The 18,876-nt window shown below is 38.8% G+C and overlaps 1 protein-coding gene across 8 annotated transcripts in view; it reads left to right on the top strand.

Moving 5' to 3' along the window:
* Positions 1-18,876, top strand: part of Spri (Src homology 2 domain-containing protein sprint) — a 209,619-nt gene that overhangs the window by 82,158 nt on the left and 108,585 nt on the right. For all 8 annotated transcript variants that reach the window (XM_072002995.1, XM_072002994.1, XM_072002996.1 and 5 more), the window contains one exon: positions 2,200-2,273. In XM_072002995.1, coding sequence (XP_071859096.1) covers positions 2,200-2,273 — 74 coding nt within the window. The remainder of the gene's footprint in view (positions 1-2,199; positions 2,274-18,876) is intronic.

Here is an 18,876-nt window from a genome sequence, read left to right as displayed (position 1 = left end):
TCAAACAGGCTACGTTTTTTTCATAAACGAAAATTGCTGTTGGTCATAAATTACAGTGATCGTGTTGGTAGATGATAGCATCGAAGAAGAGGCTGGTTGTCCGTGAAATCGAGTTTCAGAGATAATTATGTTCGTCTATTTACGTATTTAATTAACGCTCACCCCTCTGATAGGGTGTGGTATCTTTTATATTTTTGGTCTTGATGTATAAATTATTCTCGCTTTGTTTTTATTTTTTTAACGAAGGGATAGAAGGGTGGTATTTTAAATATTTTGCTATAACTTCTTTTATCTCTTTCTCTCTTCTCTCTCTCTCTCTCTTCTCTCTCTCTCTCTCTCTTTTCTTTCTTTTTTAAACATTCTTAAATATTCTTGTATATAAAGCAAAAGTTAAACGATATTGTTACTTTTCTCTATTGTTACTTTTCTCTATTGTTACTTTTGAAGATTGACAAACGATAATAAAACGTGTTGCAACCACCAACTACCGCCTTTTAAGATAAATAGAGAAGCAATAATGGCAGAGATTCCGTAATTACTTTTGAAAAAATAAGGGAGAAATTGGAAACCGATAACTGATACAGTATATAACGATTTCACCCCCTACGGGGGCAAAGAATTTTGCGTTTTATGTTCGTCACCCCCCCTTAAGTTTGGTGGCTCGTGTTCCCCGCGTCGCGCCACGAAACTTTATCGGACGTCTTCTCCACGTTCAATATTGACTTTGCGAAAGTGCCTCCGGATGGAAACCTTCTAATTTTCCGGACTCCGATTCCATGATGCAATGCAAATACACCAGGCATTCGTTGTACACGCACAAACGGCTGTGTCCTGTGTTAGCGCAAACTTCATTTCTTCCACGATGCTCTCAACGTCTTCCCGTCTCTTCTTTTCCTGTATTTGTTTTCTTTTTTTTTTTTTTTTTCATCAAACCTATCGTTCTTCTCGCAAAGAATTTGCTAATACCTTCTGTGTAACTTCTATACAATTCGATCGATGATCCCTTCATGGGACTATTTGATTTTTACGAGTTCTTAGGCAGGATGATGTGTAGTATAGATTTTGCTCTTTACCTGACGAACGAGCTCCGCTTCGATATTAAAAATTCCCTTTCGCGAACACATCGTCTAAATATTCCATTTCCTTTTGTAATTTCGACGAAAGTAGAAAATCATACGTAATCTCAGCGTAAACATCGATGTTACTAGACGCGAATTATCGCGTAAGGTAGCACGATGCCCGGAAGCGGAAACGATCCTCGTTCGATTACGGTGTTCTCGCGGTTCCTGCATGAATTGTGTTATCGTGGAGCAACAGCAGGTCTCGCCGAGGGTACGCGTTTAGGAGCGATTTTACGACGCGGTTTCGCTGTAACACGGCTTCAATTAAGGATTAACGTGATTGCAAATAGCCAGCGTGTACCATCGGTATATTATCAATTTCCTGTGACTTCATAATAACCAATTTACTTTAATCCGGAATTAAATTTAATTTATACCGCTCGACGTTTAGTGATCCATGTACATGTTTTAGTGATTTCTTGATACGATCTAAGGATATCGCTTTCCATGTGTGCTATGTTAAAGAATTAACATTTAGTTACGAGTTATCATATTTCGGTATTGCAATTCGTGTCACTTGGTAAAATTCACTTGGTAAGATTTCCAGAAAGATTTATGTTACACGTTAATTCTTTTCAATGATAGATACATTAGTATGATTCGCGCTATTTTATTCACGACTTGTTTTAAATCACTATCAATTACTCTAACTCGTTTCGACGCGTCTCGACTAAATCCAGTTCTTTCTCCGCAAATCTTATTCGCCGCTCTCATTTTCAAATTATCATTAAAATACACGCTATGTTACTTCCAATTTTATTTTGCTTTCAACTCGCTGTAAATCACGATCAATTAGTCCAACCAGTTCCGACACACGTCAATCAATTGCAAACTCCCTCTTCAACCCTCTACGCCACTTTTATTTTCGTTTCACCCTTCTGTAACTCTTGCTAAGCATCTGCAGTACGTTCGAACGAGTTTGTACTCGAGTTCGAATTTTCATTAAAAATATACAGAGCGATGGTGTTCAGCAGCGGAACACCGGCTGCGTATTCATTAAATAGTAAAAAGCGATTGATGTAGCGCTGCGAGAAGAGGTGCGCACCGACGAGTCTAACCCCTTTTGCTTCTCTTTCAGCTGCTTAATTCCCTGGCGACCGATTTGGACTGCATGCTGAGCGAGCTCTGCACGACCCCGAATTCCTACGAGCGGTGAGTACTTACTTCTTCTTCTTACTTCGTTTCTTCCTTCTCCTCTCTTTCGCCCTCGTCTTGTTCGAGGTCAAGAGCAGGGCTATCGAAGGCGATCGATTCGATAGACCGTGTACACGCCTCTGGGTACTCTCGTTACGCGGTCGTTAAACGTTTCTCAAATAAAAAGGAACTTTGGTCTTCTGACATTTTTCCGGAAGAAACGATCATTTTATCGCTATGAAATTAGATTAAATTCGAATAAGTGTTAATCGTGATTTTGTGGAATATCAGAGGGGAATTTATTCAGAATATGAATGGCAAATTCTAAGAGGATGGAACAATAACGAGATGATTTAAATAGGTACACACACCGAGCACACAGTATTATCTTAATAGTTATGGAACTGATCTACTTCGTAAATAACGTAAATTTATCATTTTCTTCTTGAAATTTCTATTCCTAAAGCGATCTACGCTCTGGTCGATTTGATTAATTCGTTCGAACAAATATAACAAAAATATATATCTCTTTAAATAAAGAAAAAATGCCAATTATATTCGAGAAATACAAACAACAGCAAACACCAGTATCGAATAATATCGAACGTTATCAAGATCGTCGTTATCATGCTATTAAAATTGTTACATAAAATACGATATATTATTATATACATCGCAAGTTATTAAATACGATACGAAATCTCGTGAGAAATTAATCACTTTTAACTTCGTCCAAGATATTCGAGGAACACTATAATCAACATACTGTAGATTCTCAAAGGGGGTGACAACAACCCCTTCGCGTGACCGCGGTTAAATCGTGAATTCCCATAATTTACGATGGAAATCTTGACGCGACGCCTTCGTACTGGTCGCTTATACGCAGAATAATTTCCATATCGTAAGGGCTCCACAGTGATCTATGGACGATTTCGCTTACAATATCCACGATGCTATATGGGACACTGAGTATAACGACCGCCCCGTTGGATTAAACACGCGCCTAACTTTCGACATTATTGCGCGGCCTCGATTTATATCGCCTTGTTGAATTATCGCTAGAATGTTGGTCAGGTGATGCTGGAATTGCTCGAATATTTCTTTCATATTTAATCACCTTATCTGTGAATTATTTAAGTCCCCTATGCGAATCTGATACTCTTTCTAACCTTCCTTTTTTCCTTGTCATTTTTCTTCCATTAATTTATAGTTACAACTCGCTGTACTGTCGTGTTAATTCAAGCAAGCGCGTACCTATTTTGTCAGCAGGTGGTTCCGAGAAAAATGACTTTTAATATTTAACAACCGAGCATCGATTTCGCATACGTCCGAGATATAAACTGTTTATATCGTCGGTTTCCCTTTCGACTTTACGCGCCAGTGTAAACGACATCTTGAAAGATAATTTAACACAAGGGTTGTGTAAATAAAATACTCCGGATGTCTAAAATAATTGATTAAAATACTGTGAATTTTGTAAATCATTGATCAAAACATTACGGTTCGTACGTAGCAATGTGTAATGTCGTGTAACTTGAAAATTTTGTTCAAGTCTTTGTCGAGTTATTTTAATAAGAAATACCTTGATAATTCTATGCAGAAAATTTCATAAGGTGTCAGATTTTAATAAAAGTTTTCTGTAGAAAAACCGTCGTGATATTTATTTTAAGTGGCCACTGCAGGAGAAAAGAGGGGCGCTTATTATTCCACGGAATATTAGAAAACTTGCTGGAAGGAACAAACGACGGGCAGATGGCAGCCAAAAACGATTACGCATAATATTATGACGTTGATCCCAGACACATGCCACGAATTGCGCTATTTGCTCGGTGAAAACTCTAATTTCGCACGTACTTATTGTTCTGCTTGTTGCTCGTTCGATTTTCCGCACGAGCTCCGCCGATTCAGCTTTTTCATTCTTCAATCTTTCCGTTTTTCTTTATTTCGAACGAGTTGCAGAAACGAGCTTGAGATGAAGATTGATGCGACGGGTTTCCGTCTTGGAAATTCTACCCGTGAAACTGTTTAAATTAGAGGAAACGGATTGCTCGTTGAAAAGTGGACAGCAAGGACAGACCGTTTATTAATTTATACGTCGGTTTGCGAGCGAAGCTTCCGTACGACGTTCAATTGTGACATATTAAATAAAATTGGATGTGTCTAAGTTTTAACAGCTGTAGAAAATATAATAAAATATCGTTAAAAATACATTGGTATTTAGTAGTTAATAATTTTAGACGAGTCTGAAAGAAATTGATCACCGTTGTATAATGCAAGTGTCTAATTCGTATTTTTATCAACGCGAAGAAACCTAAATATAAATTTATCTGGTTTTTTAAAGATCAGATGTCCATCTTTCTTAAATTGTTGGTTCACCTTTTTTCGAATTTCAGCTAATTTTTTCAATTTTAACTTATTTATTTAATTTCAAATTATAATTTTGAAAAAGCGTAACCTCTAAATTGGAATTTATTACGCTAAATGCTAAATATTATAACGAATAGTTTGAATTTTTCACACGTGTGTTATGCGTATTTTCATGTTCTCGCACATTGGAATTCTCCATAAATAAATAAATATCCGCGGTCTATTCGAGCATCAACATATTGTTAGACATAATTGGTTCACTCGCGATTTCTCGAACTTAACATTAATTAATCACGGAGGATGTTAATCACAAAAAGATTCCTGGTATTATATCCGAGCAATCTGAAAGGGTCTCTTGTTCCTAATTTCGTCGCAACTTCAAAAGTCGCCGACCATTCATAAGAAACTTGTATAATCTATCAAGATACCCATCTGGTCGTTTACCGGAAAGTTCCCGAGCTTCTCCGAGTACAGTGAGTTCCGCGATAAATCCTACAGTAGTGAGGTTCACTCGTGTTGTTCGTAATTATATAGTCGGGAATAATCGATACGTGAAGCTTATTATTTCATAGATTGGTGAGAAAGAAATTTTCTTGAAAAATGATCAGAAAGTAATTGAACTTGCGTATGTTTAGAAAATAGGGAAACGTTAGAAAATAGAAGAGTATTTATTTAATATTTATTTTAAATTATTTAGAAACAAGAGAAATATTAGAAAATAAGTATCTACGAAATATAAAAATATTCACTTTAAGAATATTTGCATCAAAAAGAAATATTGAGAAATATTTAGGGAATAGAAAATATTTATTTCACAATATTTAATAAATAAATATAAAAGAGAAATATTTCATATATTCGATATCCATAAAATTCTATTATACTTATTGTGACGAGCATCAGATAGCAATAATATACCAATAGATTCAATCGAATTCGTTGAAATATCGTTCTGTTGGTACTCGTATCACTTTCTTCAAATTTACGTCAGTTTAAATTAACTCGTTTACATAAATTTTCGTTACATAAATTTCCAGCTCATTCCAATTCACGTCAACATACATACATACGTATATCAACGTATCTGAATTCAAACCAATTAACTGGAAATCATATAATTTCAGTGGAATTACATAATTTAATTGCTGTCAGGCAGTTACATAAAATTCCATATGAATGCGATTATTCGAAATAAACCAACTTCGTATAAAAGCGTATGCTATATCGCCAAACAAAATATCGCTTGAATTTCTCCACAAATTAGCGAAATTATCAAACACAGTGCTCTCGCGAGATCAATTGCAACTGCACGAAAATTCAAGCTTCGCTCGTCGTTAATCTATGATATTACCGGTGCTTCCGCTGGTCGCAAAAATCGAGTTACGCGCACAGAACAGAGATGGTCGATCGCGAAGCGAGGAGCAACGGGAGGATGAAAGGTACGAGGCGAGCAGACACGTTGGACATTTCCGGGGTTGCTGAAACGATGGGAAAAAATGGAAATTTCATTCGCGTCAACAGCGCAACGATACGCGTACGCGCCAGTGAAAGAATAACTCGACTCGTTATCGCACCGCGAGCTCTTCCGTATCGAATCGATCCTCTTTTTTTTTTTTTACGTCGTTTTTCACACCACGGTCGATCGACCAGCGTCCGGGAATTTCCTCTCCGACTACGGATAAAAAATAATTCGAACGCTTTCGGGAATTTCTCGCGACGAGCAGCTCTGGCGAGCTTAACCAGGTTCCCCGTGTTGGTTATTTTTTCTTCTTTTACTTTATTTCGCGTAAATGCCGAGTTAAGCCAAACAAGAAGAAAGAGAATTATGCTGTTGTCTCGGGATATTTAGCTCGTGTTTGCGCTGCTGTTTTACGTTGGCTCGTACTCAAATATTTGTGCAAGGCTCGATTACGTATTACGTGTTAAATACACGCGAAATTCTCGTAGAAAAAAAAAAAAAAAAAAGGAAAAAATATAGCGGTGGGAAATACGAAATAATTAATTGATACGTTCGCGTTGAATTTGATTACTGGACTATGGATATTTATGCGGATTCGTATTTTTACAGATGCAATTAAAGAAATGGAAGCTAAACGAAAATTCCTTCCGCTTACTGATTATTACAACGATTACTCTACTTTACGTAGAATTTCCTAAACGATTGTAAAAAACTGCTTTTACGCGACGATAATTTATACAGTTCAGTTAATCGTTCGAGCAAAGAAAGAAACGAGAAGAGAAATAAAAAGAAATGTTTAGAAAGATGTTCTCTCTTGAGATACAATAAACACAGAAAAGACAGCAAAAGTGAAAACAGGAAACGACGGGGGTCGCTGCAGGAACGAAAAGAATGGTGATATTTCAACGAGGGTGAACTTTTTAGCGAGATTACCGACCGATAATAATTCAAGCGGCAGCGGAGCTGTGGCCTAGGGACGGAATTTCATTTCAATTCCACAAGCCCGCCCCAGTTCAGGGGTGGAACGCGATTTCGGTCGCTTCTATTCCCGGGGCTGTAAGTGACAGTAGCGCGGCGCCGAAAATCTGATCGGTATGTTGAAAATCATACGACAGAACGTTGCTTTTCAACGTTCGAGGCTACGTTGGATTGGAGAATTTACATTGGAACAGTTCCGGTATTCTTGAAGATCTGACAGGGATTTTGTAGTTGGTAGAAACGTTTACGTAAAGTTAGCGGTGTTACTAGATTTGCAAGTGACAGTCGAGTGCTTTACACTTCGCTGTAAGGCTTTCCTCGAGGCCTCTTCGCCTATTACAATAGCGTTCTTTGAACGTTCGAACGCTTCCAACCAGTCGGCTGTTTCGAGTGCTGTTTCCATCAAAGAGTTTCCTACTTGGTACGAATGTTCTGTTGTACATTGCGTTATTATAGATCTGTAAATCGTGATAAAGTATTTCTTAAATTCTTCGTAGCACTGTAGCGTTAAATTTTATTAACGCATTGACGTACAAATAAAATGTAATTTAAGATTTAATTTGATTCGACTGTACAATTATATGCAAATTTAAAAACAGAACATTTTATTTCGAAATTTACATTGTTGTATAATATTTAATCAAGGTGATATATAATGTTAATGGGCAGTAGTTAAGTAACATTATAAAATAATAAATTAATAATTCTATAAAATGTGATACGTTTCAAAACATTTGGAAATATGCAGAGGAACTAAACATTTTTTACACTGCCAAGTTGTTTCGCTTCTTGTATTATTTTTTACGCGCACATGACATCTCTTTACGGGATGTTCATTTATATTAGTCGAAGGTATATGTTCAGGAAAATGTGCCCAATGTTTTGCCTGTAGCCGAGTTGGGCACTCACTTTGCGACTGTGTGCCCCGTGTCGAATAATTAGAAAGAGACAAATTGTGTAGCATATCTTGTGCGATATTCGATCGAAAATTTACGATCGATTGTTTTGCCGAATTAGGTAATTTAGAATACAGGACATAAGTATTATAAATAGCTATATAAAGCAGATAAAAGAACATTTTAAATAAAACAGAATCGATGCACGATTTTTGGCGTCCGCCAGAAACGTTTCTTGACGTCTCGGAGATGTCAAAGTCTTAGACGTCGTTGTGTGCCAAGAGGTTAATTTACTACCAATCCCTTCGTTTTAGAATGCTTCTATAATTGCGTACAGAAAATATATTTTCTTTCTTTTTAATTATTTTCCCCGATTATAATAGAAACACATTGCTCTGATCTTCTTGTTACGAGCCAAGGGTCGTTTAATGGGCAAAAGCTGATGAAATATTCGCGGATCACGTACGTCGGAGAAATAATACGCGGCTAATAATACACGGCAGAGAGATTTCGTAAGTGGAACGAGATGGGAAATCGATGTTTCGATTTCTCATCTGTCTGGTAGATTTGTGCGTTTATTTTTCGTTGCTTCTGCTCGGCTGGAAATTTGATACGTGATGTCTGGGATTAAAAGACGAAATTGGAGATGGAATTATTAATTGAGAGTGGAAATTTGTTTCAAAATGTAAAGACGTCTTGTTAGACTCTTTCCATATCGATTTAGTTCATATTGATATAGACTTCATACCGATTTCATTTCGATCAGGAAATTAATTCAAACAATAATACTCCAATTTGTTTCTTTCCAATCTCATTGGAACCAGCTACCACTTCGAACTAATTCCCAAAGATTTACAAATTTAATCAGTCATGCTTCACTTTCGCTTTAATCTTCTGTATCATCCCCAATACGCTGCCATCGATCATCAGCGCTATCTCTTCGTTCTTTGATTCGATCCAAATTTCAATCCTCCGACATGTTCAAACGGTTCTCAATTTTACCCAAACCAAGCACCATTTCGCACTTCCTCTGAAATTCAAATTTCCTCAGACTCGTGCGTTCCACTTTTCCTTTCATCTTCCACGTATCACGTCCGACACACCGCAACAAATCGCCAGCAACTTCTTAATCCAAGCTGTATCATTCACGCTTGCTACACCAGACACGGTATGAATTCGTTTCTCCACAGCTCGATTCCAATTTGTTATCGCTGAAAATACCTTTTTTCCCCTTGGATCTCGTTAATTCGTGACGGTCGCCGGAGCGTTGTCTACATAATCATTAAGATAATCATCCGTGTTGGCCGGCACGGCGCGCAGGCTATCGTAATCGATGTAGAGCATAAATTGGATACACGCCGGTTCCCTCGGGCCACGTCGATTCCCCCCTTTTCAACCACCTCCCACCCTAACCGTCCCTCGATCTCGCTTCGCGATCGATAACGATCACGTTCGATCTTGATAATTGGCCGGCTTGTCGTTAATCATTCGGCAACCCTGGCGTCAGGTGGACGTTGAGGGTAACACGCGCTCTCGAAACTACGTATCGATGATTTATTTAGAGATTCTTGGGCTACCGTGCTTCGCACTCTGCAACCATCGTTGGAATTTCGAGTTTCTATCATTCGATTTTTCATAGGCGTACTGGCGAACAAATTCGATACTTGTTTACCAAGTATGATAAATGATTGGTATTTTCATATAACGAGTAACGCGATATTCGAATAATTTTTTCGGGCATAGAGTAATAAAGTTAGACATAGCGCGGTAGCTGAATATTTATGGCAGTGATCGTACTTCTCGGTATGTTTCTTACGTCGTTTATATTTTATATCTACGGCCTGCTGCAAGAAGTATCAGCGTCAGTGTTCACAGAGTATTTACGAAGAGATACTAACACTCGAAGATACGTTAAAAAATTCATGTTCGAATAATTTTCGACACAGAAGTTTTTGATGTTTCAAAATTCCTTTCTAACTCAGAAAGAGAGAATCAAAGCTTGTGCTATTCGTGCTTCTTACGTCGAGCTTGGCATTCTTTGCCGAAAGTTTACGTTATGAAAAATGTCGACATTGGAATATACAAATGCCATTATAGTCATTTCTAGATAGAATTTTAAACTATCGCTTTCTTTTATATAGAATATACGATCGTTTACAGACCGAATACCGAATTTAACTCATTTTTTTGCCAACATTTCACATTAGCAGTTTTCCCACCAAATCGCAGATGCAACGTTCGATTTGATTTTTATAAATTATTCTTGAGAATTGTGGATCTCAGTCGCCGAAATAAATGTATGGGAACACTCGCATTACACGTAGAAATGATATTAAAATAGTTTCAGATTTATTTAATATGTGATTTACTAGATGTTCGTACATACACATTTCACGCGTCTCTTCTTGTCTCACCATTTTTACCACCATGCGTACGAGACAGTTGCATTCTTTTGTTTTACGAGACGCTACGCACACACGCACTTCCTCACACACTCATTCTCATATATGTGTGTCACTACTATGCGACTAATCCAGGTAGCACACAAAATTACACGTATCTCAATAATTATAAACACCAAATAATAAAGGCTGGCCTGGATCTCGGGTCAACATCCAAAGCACGATGTATCATCGTACCTTCGACGTATTTCAAAATCCACTCGGATATATCGAAAGAGAAACGTCACAGCTTGCAGAATTTATTCTTCCACGAGGAAGAATTTACTACCGCGGAAAGAAACGAAATCCAGCGATCGAAAGGAGCGGAGAGCGCGGAGCAAAAGCACCGATCGAATTATTGGGAAACTCGATACAAAAAAAGAGTGTAGAAGGAAAAGAAGAAGCGAGACAGAGGGACATGCGGATTCCCCTGGGTTGGTTTCTCTGGCTGCCACCGGATATCCCCCTGATTTCTGACGACTAACGCGAGTCTGATGTTTGCGAGGGTGAGCAACCCTTATCCGACCACCCCGTATCGTTAGCCATAGACAAAGGGTGTGTCGTCGAAATACGTGCCCCCAGGCGCCGCTAATTCTACCGATAATAGATTTCACCCTGCTCGTCGTGAGATTTTTCCTTCCAACTCTAGTCATAGTACAACTCTATTCGGACACTAGTCGACCAATGATTGGATTTCCGGATCCTTCTCCGATCTCTATTCTTTGAGTTTGAGTTATAGTGCCAAGCACGCAGATAACGTACTAACGAAACTAGAGAAAATTCAAATTAACTTATACTTTGTGGTTTTTCCAATTTCAACCCTGTTTCTTGTTAATACGTTTTTATTGCTGCTTTGTCCCGACGATCGAAGTCCGAAGAACTACCATCTAGTGATCGTGAAAGTTTCAAACTGAAAATTTAGAATATTCCAAACTAAAATATTTTAAGATATCGTGCTAAAGAAAATACATTGAGCAGCGCCAATTCTTTTTCTCGTCGTCTCTTTTACCTTTTATCGTCGTACAAAAATACCAACGAAATCGCAATATCGTGTAATTCAAATGCAGAGAGTTCGATCTCTGACATCGCACGTTATGTCTCTACAATTTATTATTATCGATTGAAATAAATATAGGAAATTATGGTTTTCTAAGACTCAGCAATTGGTATACGTGGATTTGAATCATAAGGTACTTTAATCATGAAAACTATGGTAGTGCGTGAGCGATCGTTAACGTGGCAATTTCGATGTTTATTTGTCGAGCAATTCCTCTGAATTAAATTCCAATGATACCAATGGACGTCTGTCATACGCTATAGTTGGGTTATAATCTTGGCCGAGACAAGCGTACACCGTGATGCCTGGCACCGGTATCACCGGGTTTCTGACAATTGGTTAATTTCCGGGCCGTGTCAACGCCAGGTGTTGTATCATTTCACGCACGAAACGCACAAAGATGTCAGATGTTGCGAATACGTGGCGGCAGCCAGTGAATAAGCTTCGGAATAACGCATAATAGGGATGGTAGTGTCCGTTGACGCGGTGAATTCGATGAATCATGAATTTACGTGGACGTATCCGCTGCGAATTCTTTCGACTTTTACGTTAACGTGATATTTTTGTACCTTGCTCCGTGCGACTTCCGTTCGTTTGATGTAATTATGCAAAGTTCCCACTAGATCGTTTCTTCTCGTTAAATTGTAAAAGCGAAATAATTCCGTAACGATTCTGTCCTTTGACTTCGTTTCCGTTTAATTTTTCGTTAAATTAATCCTATTCGTTTGGTACACCGTGAAAGTGAAATAATACTGTAAGTAATGTTGTCCGTTCGTGCGATTTTCTTTTCACTCTTCTTAGTAAATTCGTCTAGAAATGTGAAGAAAAAGAAAGAAACGTGTTTTAAAATTCAAAGTCAACACACGAACTTGTAAGCGTTGTAGCTTCTTAATGGGAGTTGTCGGACGAGTATCAAGCCGCATCTACGTATAAATCAACGCCTGAGTCAGGTACACGCGCTGATAGATCAAACATAGACGTTAATACTGAATCCGATCGACGAGCACCACGGGTTATCCCAAAACACCGTAAATCAATGGTGTCACAGACGTCTGCCTGGCGTCTAAGGTGTTCCTTAACAGGCTTCTAAAACTGTCAACCGCAGACCCCCGTGGTAACCACATAAATTCCACGGGGAGAATCCCAGGGGCAAGGATCTCTCGTAGGCGTGGTTGGATGCGTGAACCACGTCCAATGATACAGAAGAGTCTGGTTTTTCCTGTTTCCGCTACAGGCACGCGTTTCACCTACTCGATGAAAAGGGAGAACAGGAGCTCGTCAAGAGAGCAAAGTGAGTGATCGTGAAGAGAGAAAGAGCGTCGAAAAGGACAGAAGATGAAAGAGGAAGCAAAGGGGAGAGAAGAGATAGAGGAAATGAGAATGGCAACGGGAAATACTGGAGGAGGAGCAGAAAGAAGACGCGTAAAATGAACGAAGCATGGAAAGCGAAGAGAAACGAAAAGAAGGAAAGAATAGAGAAAGAAGAAGAGAGGTGGCGATGGAAAAGGAAACGCAATTACAACAGTATCAGTAGATGAAGGTATAATAGAGAACTCGAAAGATGGTTAGGTAGAGGAATGCTGGGTCTGACTGGTTATTTCTGGTACAATCAACCAACGCGGATCACAAACATGGGCCAAAAGTGTCACGGACACAAATAAGACCATACGTTAGCTCTCCATGGTGAGCAATAGACAGCGGTAGTATATGTATTTACTTTCTTTGTAATTTTGTACATACTGTTCCGCATCTTTTCATCTCTGTAGTTGAGAGTTTGACCGATCAAAACCTAAATACTGTTGGAGGAGAAGCGTCGTGAAAGTTGGCGGGCGATTCAAATTTATTGGAGGGAAGTAAAACGTGGAATTCAGGCTGAAATCGCAGATACCCTGGCAACGAGGAGAGCAGGGTTAGACACGGAACGAGGGGAAGAGGAATTTATGGCAACCGTAGAGACCATTCCGCGGCCATTAATGCGGCCCGCTCTCGAAAGTGAATCTCGTTGCGGAATTGCAGCCCGATATGAGGACGATAATTTGCGGCGTCGCTTAGGATCGCGCTAATATTCACGGCCACCCGTCTCTTTTGTCGTTTATCTGGCCAACGACGGTCCATTAATCTTTGCGCTTCGTTACCTCCATCCTGCAACGAGAATCGTTTAAACTACGGTTGACACTACATTGACTCTGACGGATGATCGATGAACAGGTAAATTTACTTCGACTTTCCCTCGTCCAGTACAATTTGCATTTCATATTAGGATTTACTATTTAGAGGAAGTTGTATGTTTGGATGGGCAGGATGTTTGTTAGATGAATAGCGTAATTTGATCGTACACGGTGAAGTGGGTAGCGTGAATTAGTGGTAATGCTCGGTGGGCTGGATTCGAGGGCTGCTGATATTTAATTTTCATCTTGGTCGAAAGCTCTCCTTTCTTTAAATTCTAGATGATTTTATACTATCAGGGCTATCGTGATTTTATGAGTTCCGAGGGTAGTTTGTAGGAGTTTCAACTTTCGAGAAAAAGTTTACTACCGTTGATTTGTTTCTTACGTTTGAGAACAAACTTTCTTCGGATCGAATCAGTGGCAGTTCGTTTAATCAGACACTAATCAAAATTTCGTTCGAACGAATATCATTCAGACAAAATGAGAAGACAAAACCAAGTAAGAAAGGCGGTATTTTACCGTAGTGTTTCAGAGTTAATAACCATTCAATTCGCTTTTACCCGTATTAAAATTTCAAACCCTACTTCAACCGAAATTTGCGGCACGTCATTTTCAACCAAGCATCCTCCAGTCTCCCAAATCTCCGACTCATCGCCGAGGTCGAAAACAACTTCCAACACCTGCACCAATGTTATATCGCAGAGGGCAGCGGTTCCTTCGTGCAAAACGAAACCCAAGAACGAAACCCAGTAGAAGGGAAAACGTAATTGGGATGATTGCACCGCGCCGATCGGGTCAGTCGGTGCGGAGGTTTGAACGCGATTAGCAGAATGTCTGGTCGGGCTAATTCAAAAGGTCGATCTCGTCCTTAGGCTCTTTTATTTTGCCACCTCGACCCTCACGGCAATTTTCTTTTCTCGCCCTACGCCTTTTCAGTTCCTTCGCAATTTAGCCGACACTTTTATGGCGCGGTGACACGCGTCGCCTCGTGAAATCGCTCGCGTGCGCCACGATTCCATACTCGTCGGCCTTTCTTCGCCCGTAACGACGTGGAAGAACGGAAACTGACGAAATGGAGAAGAGCAGCCACTCAGAAGGACCTTTCGCTTCGATTATCCTGGACCAGTCGAATCTATGATGATTAAGTGCAATCAAGTCGATTCTTTAGGGCAGTTGTGAAAATTTCTTGGTCGTTAAATTCTTGGATCGTGTTTTTGTTTGAATTAATTTTGTTTGGATTATGTTGACCACGACGTGCTGTGTAATTGTCGAAGTATACGCCATAAGAGCCGCATCAAGATTGGGTTTAATTTGACGATGAAATCGTACCATGTAATTTCGAAGGTATCGCGACGTTAATACGAATCGAACAAACACGATCAGCCTCGCTATCGTCGTATAATTCTTCTTCGTCTTGACAAACCTACTTCAATCATTGTTCTCTTGAACGATAAAATATCTGAGATACTAAGCACAGAAAATCAATTAAAGGCAGGTAATACTACGGAATATGGAAATCGGATACGGAAGGTGATATTTAAAATATGTAGAAATAAGAGAAGAGAAGAGAAGAGAAGGGCGCATCGTGACAGACATCCATCGAAGAGGCAACGCAAGGATTCTTGAGAAAAGATTGAAGGAGTCAGCCTTCCCGCTGTTTTCCCCGGTGTTTCTCTAATTTTCCGCCCTCCTACCATCACTACCACCACCACGCTCTGCAAACTTCGTTGCAGCAGGACACTCGTGAATCTTTCATGCGTCCTCCCTTTTCTTCTTCCACCTTATTCCTTTTTTCTTTCTCGCTCCTCCAGTTTTCCTACGGTTGTTCCATGGAGAGCCGAAAGGAAACGGAACGGCAGGCGACTCAATCGATACTGGACCAGCCTTGAATTATGCACACCAACTTGGCCAACGGGAAACGAACCGTTTTCCTTTAAGGTGCCTTCACACGACGCCGCGCACAGAGACGTAAACTCGTTTTACAAAAAGATGGAACGTATCGAAGAGAAAAAGAAACTTTATGAGCTCGACGAAGCAGATGCATTTTTCTTTATATCTTTACCCTCTGTTTTAAAGCCTTTGACAACGAACATGGAGATAGCGTTATTGAAATACGGTTTTTTTATAGAGAAAATATTCTTCTTCCTTAGATTTTCTCAATTCCATTCGAGTAATTCTGGAGAAACATTCAAAGAGATGATTTTTTTTTTTTTTTTAGATAAAAACACATTGGAGGAGTCGGTTAAACCACGCTAATTTTTACGCACTTATTCTTAACTAAATTATAAATTATTGTCAACGATTAACGTTATTTTTAGATGTGATGGATTATGGCTCATTTTAACTGATATTTTAAATGATACTATTACTACTGTTAGATTTTCCAATTTTAAACTTAAACCACCCGCATTAAATTTTAATTAAATCCGAAACGTCCACCGACGAGCATCCACAAAATAGAAGAACCACGAAAATTCCAGTTCAAATACGGTCGACGATGCCAAATGTTGTCCGTTGGTTCCCAAGCCAGACGACTTTCCAACCGATTATCCGCATCGCGTCAGAACCAGCCATTATTTCGGATACTCGTCTCTGTCGCAACAGGTGTATGAGTGCGGACGACAGTGGTTAGAACGAGATCGAATTCAGCCACAAGCAGCAAAGTTCTTCGTTTCACGGATGTCAAAGTTGACGTGGACAGAAGTATCGGAATTATTTGATCGCTCGACCGCGTATTCACGTTTCTCGTTGATAGATCCCGTACGATGGGATGTCTATGCCTGAAAGAAATGGAATTCGTGTTTCTTTTGCTTATTTTCTGTCTCTGTTTCTTCTTTTTAGTGAGATCGTAGGGATTTGACTGAGTTTCTTCCCCCTTACAGTTGCATCGTACGTTGCAAGCACTCGAAATTACGTTGCAAGCACTCGAAATTACGTTACATTAGTCTTGTCTAGAAACTTTTAGTATATGTTGAAAATTGTGGATCTTAATTGCCAAAATAAAAGTAAAGGAACACTGAGGTTACACTTAGACTTCATATTAAAATAGTTTTCGATTTATTTAATAAACGATTTCCAGGATCTTTGTCGATATACATTTGCACGCGTCTCAGCACTCTCTTTGTCTCAGCATCTTCCATACCACACTGCTAACGAAACAGTTACACATTCGTCTGTTTTTCGAGACGCCGCGCACACACATACTTCTACACACAATCTAGTCTAGCACACAAACTTATACGTATCTCAATAGTATATTTCCTAAAAACTATTAGAATGTTAAAAATTTGGAAATTTGATGACAAACTATAATAACAAAGTATGTTGTAAAAAGCATAGGAATTCGGTGCTGTTAGATTTAATATTCATTGTGTAGTCCATGATGAGACAGTTTCGTGATGCAGCATTCTCATTCAAATCGCGTGTATTTATTAATGCAGGCATTTATATTCTCTCGGATGCATCGGCAGACACACCCTACTGCAACGTCTGTCTCGCGCAGTTTCGTTTCTCACTGGTATTATACTGTTATTGCAAGTTGCACTGGTTTTGTCTGTAACATATTCCTGATCGTTTGGTGATTTATATTCGCGCAGTGTTTCGGATAGCCACGCCTACTAATTACCCATATTTCAAAGTGATATCGTAGCGCTATTAAATTTAGTTACGCGCACGGTCCATACAGAGAATCGTTCGTAACAAAGAAGTACTTTTGAAATCTGAAAAGCAAAGTATTCGATTTCTCTAATCCTTACTTTTTATCAATTTTTTTTTTTTTTTTTAATTATTCAATTTGTACTTTACAATTTGTCCAGCTGGACATTTGGCAAATTTTTCTAACTTAATTGCTAAATAACACGTGGATGGCTACCCCCAGCGGGGTAATACCATCTTCGAATTTGACTATTTTATTTCTTACCTAGAAAAGTGAACATAAGAAATTTTTTCTTTATTATTATTCAATTTGTACTTTACAACTTGTCCAGCTGGACATTTGGCAAATTTTTCTAACTTAATTGCTAAATAACACGTGGATGGCTACCCCCAGCGGGGTAATACCATCTTCGAATTTGACTATTTTATTTCTTACCTAGAAAAGTGAACACAAGAAATTTTTTTCTTTATTATTATTCAATTTGTACTTTACAATTTGCCCAGCTGGACATTTGGCAAATTTTTCTAACTTAATTGCTAAATAACACGTGGAAGGCTACCCCCAGCGGGGTAATACCATCTTTGAATTTGACTATTTTATTTCTTACCTAGAAAAGTGAACATAAGAAATTTTTTCTTTATTATTATTTAATTTGTACTTTACAACTTGCCCAGCTGGACATTTGGCAAATTTTTCTAACTTAATTGCTAAATAACACGTGGGTGGCTACCCCCAGCGGGGTAATACCATCTTTGAATTTAACTATTTTATTTCTTACCTAGAAAAGTGAACACAAGAAATTTTTTCTTTATTATTATTTAATTTGTACTTTACAACTTGTCCAGCTAGACATTTGGCAAATTTTTCTAACTTAATTGCTAAATAACACGTGGAAGGCTACCCCCAGCGGGGTAATACCATCTTTGACTATTTTATTTCTTTAGCGAGGTCAGTGAGGTATTTCTCAATAATTTGTAATTCCTGATCCGGTTAAGGATATCTCGCGTCTTTCTCTGGTATCCGCAGCGATTAAAGTTTTTAATAGCACAAAATCACAAGCTGTTCGATCTCTTTGCTTTTCAAATAATTTTCGATCGCGCGATTCGATTAAAAATGTTTTGCATTCATCAATATTCAAATAATCGCGATTAGAGTTAACGAGCGTACAGGAACATTCGATAGGGTCCGTAACCGGAAGAGGGCCTGTACCAGGCGAGAAATGAAATTCACCGAAAGTAAATCGAGTTTGTCCGTAGTCCGGGACCAAAGGGTCTAACGAACCAAAAAATCACGTTGCTACGAAGAAGAAGACGAAGAAGAGGGTCTGCAGTGGCTAAGGAGACCTTACGATGGCTTGCCACGTGGACGTTTAAATGGAAATCCTAATTTGAATGGCTAACAAAAGAAGAGCTTTTGCGCTCGCACCACCACATCTACGATTTCCACTTTTAACCCCTTCGAATTTACATTCTTCTGCTTGTTGTTCGTGAAAATTTAATATTCACGAAGACTCTGTCAATTGTTGGAAGAATTACATGCAATTTGGAACTATGATTTTTATTTCTAACTTGTATTTTCGTTTCGTAACAGAAGGAGAGAC

The sequence above is a fragment of the Bombus fervidus genome, chromosome 5, assembly GCF_041682495.2.
Source record: "Bombus fervidus isolate BK054 chromosome 5, iyBomFerv1, whole genome shotgun sequence".
In the NCBI taxonomy this organism is placed as follows: domain Eukaryota; kingdom Metazoa; phylum Arthropoda; class Insecta; order Hymenoptera; family Apidae; genus Bombus; species Bombus fervidus.
The sequence above is the reverse complement of the archived record's forward strand: the minus strand, read 5'-3'. Positions and strand labels throughout refer to the sequence as shown.